The sequence below is a fragment of the Panthera tigris genome, chromosome A2 (genome assembly GCF_018350195.1).
Source record: "Panthera tigris isolate Pti1 chromosome A2, P.tigris_Pti1_mat1.1, whole genome shotgun sequence".
Taxonomy (NCBI): Eukaryota; Metazoa; Chordata; class Mammalia; order Carnivora; family Felidae; genus Panthera; species Panthera tigris.
The window spans coordinates 148871104-148878757 of record NC_056661.1 but is presented as its reverse complement, the minus strand read 5'-3'; the positions used below and the strand labels follow the sequence as shown (position 1 = coordinate 148878757).

General features: G+C 41.8%; 1 protein-coding gene across 3 annotated transcripts in view; it reads right to left on the bottom strand.

Annotated features, from left to right (window-relative positions):
• Nucleotides 1-389: 389 nt before the first annotated feature.
• The window catches only part of BPGM (bisphosphoglycerate mutase), a 31921-nt gene continuing 24656 nt past the window's right edge, over nt 390-7654 (bottom strand). For 2 of the 3 annotated variants that reach the window (XM_042972873.1, XM_007076272.3), the window contains one exon: nt 4077-6430. In XM_042972873.1, the coding sequence (XP_042828807.1) occupies nt 6249-6430 (182 nt within the window). In that variant the 3' untranslated portion in view covers nt 4077-6248. Of the gene's footprint in view, nt 545-2123; nt 2236-4076; nt 6431-7654 lie in introns of those variants that run through there. The other variant, XR_006212849.1, reaches the window with a different exon arrangement.

Below are 7654 nucleotides of genomic sequence, written 5' to 3'. Positions count from 1 at the left end.
CCTTTATGACTTTTAACTTAAAAATATCCAATTGAAGTTCAAATGTTGAAGCCCTAGTCCACAGTGTGATGGTATTTGGAGGTGGGGCCTTTGGTAAGTGCTTAGATTTACATGAGGTCATGAGGATAGATCCCTTGTGATGAGACCAGTGTCCTCGCCCTCCTTTCCTCTCTCCACCATGTGAGGAGAGCAAGAAGACATCTGTCTGAAAACCACGAGGGCCCCCATCAGGCACCAAATCTGCCAGTTCCTTGATCTTCGACGTCCCAGTCTCCAAGACTGTGATAAATGTTTGTTGTTGAAGCCACCTGGTCTGTGGTATTGTTATAGCAGCTAGAGTATACTAAGACAAATGTTCTATAATCCACTGTCATTACTCTTGCCTTTAACTTCAGATTGTCCCAAATGTGGCCCTTGGAGCCAATTTTTGTGTCCCAGTAGTCTTCGGGCTATTTCTTCTTTTCTGATTTAAGATGTTCGAAGCTCATTTTGTACTTTGTCTGTCCCAAACCTGGAACTGACCATTTCTGCAAACACCCTGGTTCTGTGGAATAGTAATTAGAAGGCAAACTCAGGAGGGTAGACGTGCTTATTATTACTAGGTTATTGCTTCTAGGTCCTTTCAGAGGACAGGGACAGAGTTGGGGGTGAGAGGTGGGGAGGGGAGGGTGTTCCGGAAAGGAAAACACACACACACACACACACACACACACACACACACACACACACACACACGGTCATATAAATATCTCCAGTTCAAAACCAATAAAATAGCATTCCTCTTTATCTGCCTCCATGTTTTATCTCCCTTCTTCCGTAGTAAGCACCCTGATTTACAAGAACATCAACAGATTTGCTCATTTTTTAAACTTATGAGATTGTTTCAGAATTATTAAAAAGGGTCTCAGGAACATTTTCATCCTTAACATCAGTCACCAAATCATCCTGCATCCTTCAGCAGAAGTCACACGTAACAGATTAACAGGTCTCTAGACAGCAAACAGAGACAGTACAGACTGTATACAAGCCCCGACTCAAATTTGACGATTTAGCAATGGCTGCCGTTTGGTTTCTCTTTAGTACCAACAAAAGACAAAGTTCAGAACAGATGATTGATGGCTTCGATTTTAACTGCTCAAAGACTATTCAAGATGTTTTCTTTTCGAAATCTATCCTGTTTGATGTTTGGCGTTTATTTCAGAATGATCCAGTGCGGTGGGGGAAGAGAGAGGGAAGATCTACATAACAGTGGTCATAAGCTAATGAGGTGGCAGTTGAGTGGCAGATGGGCATGAGTGTTCTTGGTACTATTTATTTTTTTAAACAATTTGTTTTGATGTTTATTTATTTTTGAGAGAGACAGACAGAGTGCAAGCGGGGAGGGACAGAGAGAGAAGGAGACACAATCTGCAGGAGGCTCCGGGCTCTGAGCTGTCAGCACAGAGCCCGATGTGGGGCTTGAACCCACGAACCGTGAGATCATGACCTGAGCCAAAGTCGGACGCTTAACCGACTGAGCCACCCAGGCGCCCTTCTTTGTACTTTTTATACTCTCTGCTTTTATACTCTAAAGCTTTCTAGAATAAAAATATTTTTTTGTTTTTGTTTTTGTTTATTTCATTTTAGAGAGAGGGAGAGAGGGTGTGAATGAGGAGAGGGGCAGAGGGAGAGAGAGAGAGAATCTTAAGTAGGCTCTATACTCAGCGCAGGGTCCGGTGTGGTCATTCAACCAACTGAGCCACCCAGGCATCCCTGCAATAAAAAGATTTTAAAAAACGTATTCCTGTCAAATCAGAGTAAGTGGAAGCTTAAATGGCCAGCCTTTAACTTAAATATGCCCTTGACCTAAATAAAAAGCAAGTAAGAGATATGTGGCTGTTTTATGTGTAAAGAGGCAGTGATGGGGACACTCTAGCTTATCTCTAGAAAACTGTCAAAGGAACTTACAGTTTTGGGCAACTTAAGGTCCCAATGTCTTAAAGGCTAGGCTACACAGCCAGATTATCCTCCAATAAGTAAAACATTTAAACCAATTGCGGAAAAAGAATGACTTTCATTCTGCCCATCATTCGGCCAAATGACTTTGTCATAAGAGGGAGACTGAATGATTACAATATTCTTACATTTTGGATGTTTCATATTCCTCTTGGAATCGGTGGCTTAAATTTCCTTCACAGTCCAATGTGAAAACCCTCAGGCCACAGCATAACATGGCATCCACCAAAGCCAGACCTGCTGTGAGGCAAGGCACGATTTAATACAACAAGTGCTGTTATAAAAGTCAGCCAAAAACTTGCAAAATCCAATTATGCAAAACAGAAAAACAGGAAACATAATAAGGAACTGCAACCTTGAGGCAATTTTGGTATCTTTCTGAGGGAAAAAGAACATATGAAAGGCATTCCAATTCCATCCACATTGTTGTAAATGGCAAGATTTCATTCTTTTTGATTACTGAGTAATATTCCATTATGTATGGACACACACACACACACACACACACACGAACACCCTTTCTTTATCCATTCATCAGTTGATGGAACTAGAGTGTATTATGCTAAGTGAAAGAAGAACGACAAACATCGTGTGATTTCACTCATATGTAGAATTTGAGACACTCAGCAGATGAACATAGGGGAAGGGAAGGAAAAATAAAATGAAGACAGAGGGAGGCAAACCACAAGAGACTCTTAAATACACAGAACAAACTGAGGGTTGCTGGAGGTGAGGTGGGTAGGGGGATGTGCTAAACGGGTGATGGGCATTAAGGAGGGCACTTTTTGGGTTGAGCCCTGGGTTCTACTCCTGAAATCATTATCACACTGTATGTTAACTAATTAGAATTTAAATAAATACATTAAAAGGAAAAGAAAGGCTTTCCAGGTAATAGGGAAGCTGAACTTTGAAAAGTCACTCTTGCTTATAAAAGCAAGAAAGTGAATGAAAAATGACACCAGGGATGATGAAACCTCTGTGTAGTAAAAGTGCTTCCCCTAACCGATTCGGTCAAAAGCAGGAAGGGGCTAGGGAAATAAAGAACTACAGCGACATGAGAGAAGGAGCAGGGAATTACCTGAGTCTTCTCTCTTTTCTGCGGGCAGCAACATGACCAGGAGGGTTTCTGTATTTGGCCACCAAATCGGCCAAGTGCTGCCCACCCGGGACTGGTTTCAACAGGCTCACACGCTGACCACCCCCCCCCCCAAAAAAAAAATCCCCTCTAAAAGCTACAGGGCCTGGGGACGCTTCCCAGACTGGAAGACAAAGAACCACCACCCTATTGTGCACATGTGGTAACAGCATTTCCATCAAGGTGATCAAGCTCCAAGATGGGAAATAATCTACAAATCGCAGGCAAAAAAATCTGGATGAGCTTGAGAGATAAACAGGTCTCATTTAGAAATCTTTCCTGCACATCTTATCAAAGAAAAATACATGACGTAATGCATTTTCATCCAAGGACGCTTTGTTGTCAGTGCTCAAATTAGCATTAGAGGATGTGAAAACCTCCGTTTTCTGAAGCAGAACTTGTGCTCTCTTAGAAAAAAAGATTCTCGGTGTACTGGGATACAGCACTTGTGGAAAATTTATAACTTAAAACCTGGGAGAAGCATCCTGCTGTGGCCCTTATCTTACCACACTTGCTGCACCCCGGGGGGCAGTCAGTCATTCCAACCTGGGCAGAGGAGACGGGTCTAGCTGGCTTCAGGGCAAGTCCATCCTGGCAGCAGGCCGGGCTGCCCTCTCTAACAGCCACATTTCTAGACAGGCTATCTGCCTTTACTTTCAAATTTTTTTTTTTTTCAACGTTTATTTATTTATTTTTGGAACAGAGAGAGACAGAGCATGAACGGGGGAGGGACAGAGAGAGAGGGAGACACAGAATCGGAAACAGGCTCCAGGCTCTGAGCCATCAGCCCAGAGCCTGACGCGGGGCTCGAACTCACAGACCGCGAGATCGTGACCTGGCTGAAGTCGGACGCTTAACCGACTGCGCCACCCAGGCGCCCCTATCTGCCTTTACTTTCAAAGAAAAAAAATCCCCCTTTGTTTGGTCCCAGCTTCATAGAGAACAGAAAGTTGCCAAGATCAGGATGCAGGTTGGCCTTCAAGATTCCTACATCAAAAATTCTGGATGTGAGCCATGTGAAGAAAACAGCTACATTAGGTGGTCTAAGGACGAAGTGCTGGAATTGTTAAAAATAATTTTACATGTCTTTAAAAAAAATGGGGTGCCCGGCTGGCTCAGTCAGTATGGCATGCGACGCTTGATCTCGGTCGGGATTGTGTTTGAGCGCCACGTTGGGTGTAGAGTTTTAAAAATAGAATCTTTACAAAAAAAATAATTTAACATGAGGTTTTCATAAATGTCTCATTTATTTCAGCCAAGATCTCAAAAACAATACACCAAATTACATCAGAAAGTATCAGCAAAAATTATCCCTATCTTAGGAGATCTGCCAGATTCCCAAGTGACTGGTTGCGAGTGTCGCTTTGTGTGCAGAACCACATCATTCTGCCCGGGGTGCTCCCTGGAAGTGAACGAGGACAAGCGAAGGACAAGGGAAGAATCCAACTCTAGGATCTTCAGCTGCATTAAGATACGGTCACCACTTGGGTTAGGAAATTCAGAAAATCCAGAGATGAAGCTGTTAAAGAATGGTCTGAGGTATAGCCTGGCCATAGGCTTGGAATTCTAGAAAGATCTGATCTCTGAATTCCAAAGAATATTATTTGGTTAAGTAAGTGGACTAAAATGAAGGGCTACAGCAGACACTACTGGTTCGTCAGAAATGTAAAGCATCCACGTGCCATGTCCCGACACATCCCAGATGTGGCCAGCTGGGAGCACACCAGGGTCATCTCTTCTTCCCAGACATCTTTGTTCTAAAAAGTCTCAAAGGAAGGACCAAATGGAGACCAAGCAGTGGCAAGGGTTTTAGAATTAGTTTCTTCCATTGCCATTTACTCTAAAATGGATACAAATAGACTAACCCACAAATAGAAAATCATGAAAAACTGATAAACAGCTACAGATTTTTTTCCATAACTCTGTCACTGAAATATACGTCCCTTGCCTTAAAATAAGGCAAGAGTTTAAAGAAACCGTGACTTATATACCCATGACATCTAAAAATATGATCTGGAAAACAGTATCATTGAGACTGATCAGCAACCATTTCTGTCTGTGGCCTACCCTAGCTGCTGTATGTCACATACTATAATCTTTTGCTCTCTGTTGATGAACAATAAATGTGTATGGCCAGCCCCAATGTACCATATTTTTCCTGCTCATGGGAATAAAATTACATGCATTATATTTTACCTTCCCCCTGACCCTGATGTTCAATTTATAGGGAATTAGGAGTGTCCATGCAATGAAATAGGTGCAACACTTTGAGAGTTACAGAAGATTTGAGCCAAAGACTAGTTCGGAGGCCTTTACCTAATGTTTATCAGTCACATGGAGATGCTTTGAGGAGATTCATTTTAGGTCACAGACCTTTAGTTTTAAGCAATTTTAAGTAACCAATGATTAAAGTTCAACAAAACAAAAGGAGAACATCAACAGCTATGGCTGTCGACACGTTGCTAATCCCAGCAGCCAAAGGGGAATCGTACCAACTGTCAAAGAAAGGATGTCTCTGGTCTAGAGACAAGGCAAAGTGCCTTACTGTTTGTTGTTGGCTTTCTTGGAGGAATCCACCGGTGATTTCCCCCATTAAATGGTCCTCTGGTTTTAACTAGCAAAGCATCCCTTTTCCTAGAGGAGAAGACTAGTAATAAATACTTAAGTAGAGCGTATTATCTAATATACCTTACTATCATCCCAGAAAGTCTCAGTAAATATAAAAGTGAACCACCTATTGGAATAAGTAGTGTCTGTCAATAGTGACTCAATAATGATTTATTAAATGGTGAATACCTTAAACTTCACCTCTACTTGTTACTCTCTCATCTTAGACACTCAGGACCTTGATTAAGCCCCACTGGTTACCAATTAGCCCCATGAATGACTAATTCAAACAGGACTAGCAAGAGAGTTCTCATCAGACTTATGACAAAGCACTCAGGCATCCTAAATCTTTCATCTGGGCAATAATATTTACCGAGTTACCTTATAAACTCTATCCCATTGACTAGTTCTGGAAAAATCAGGGGAAAAAAAAGAGAGGGAGATCAGCACCCAAAAAATACTGCATGCCACTTCCTTTGCAGCTATTCCTAGCAAGTAAATGGGAAAGCTTTCATTTTTCAACTCGCTTTTTCACTTTTCCTTGATCCTCTACTTTCTTAATGGCGGCTTGGATAGCCTCTTGGTCGCCCAGGAACTGGTGAGGCCCAACAGCATGCAGGTTCTCATCCAGTTCCAGGAGAATGGGCACTCCAGTGGGAAGAGTGATGTTGATAATGTCTTCGTCGGAGATACCTGTAGATTGGGAGAGGAAGGGACAAAGCATTAAAGACAACACAGGAGGTAATTCTGTTCGGTTGTTTCACTGCACATTTATTGAGTCCCATATTAGTGGCATGTCTGGAACCACTCCAGATACTGTAAGGCATTCTAGCTATAGTTCCTGGAAGTATAAAAACTTCTCAGAAATTAAAAAAAAAAAAAAAAAAGCTTAGACAGAGATTCGCATCATATTAAATTTTAGGATAGATACCCTTCAGGGCAACCTGTTGTTCCTTCATGTTTCCTATCTAAATCTTGTACATGAACCATCATAGTAGCATAATAGCCAAAAAGTGGATACATCCTAAATGTCCATTAATTGATGAATGGATAAATTAACTATAGTAATTGCGGTATACCCATACAGTGGAACATCATTTAGCAATAAAAAAAGAAATAAGTGCTTAATACATGCTAAACATTGATGACCCTTGAAAACATTATGCTAATGAAAGAAGCCAGACATAAAGGACGGCATGTTGTAGGATTCCATTTATATAGGAAAATCTAGTGTGAGAAAAATAGATTAGTGATTGCCTAGGGCTAGAGAGAATGAGGAAATTGGGAAGTGACAGTTAAGTATAGGGTTACTTTTGGGACTAATGAAAATGTTCCAAAATTGACTGTGGTGATAGATGGGCAATTCTGTACACATACTAAAAGCCACTGAACTGTACATTATGTAAATTATATCTCAAGAAAGCTGTTAAAAAATACTAAACAGATCCAGAGAAGTTAAATTAAATTTCTCAAATCACAAGACTGATAAGGCAATCACATTGCACCTGGTTTTCTTATTCCCAAATCCCAGGATTTCAGCTCTGGTCATCTGACTTGTTCACGGCTACTCCCAGCGCAGTATAAGGAGAGAAGAGAATGTCTGCAATCATGTTCTGCCCTTTTGAAGGGCTGGGTACTAACTAAACAGTAGCACGTCGTGTTCCTCCGTCTTCAGGGCTGGTAAGGACATGAACAGATTCATCTGATCCCCTTGAAACAGTTAACAAACAGGGATCATGATGCGCCAGGTTTAGGGGTTGTCGTCTGGGAGTTTAGAAATGAGTTCTAGGTCTTTGGCAACGGGCTGGAGAGCACATGGGAGTCTCCTGTTTGGCCAAGGTCCCAGATCTAACCAGATCTTGACAGGTCCTCTCTTCAACAGCACCACACTCGAGCTCATGTCTATGGCTCAGATAA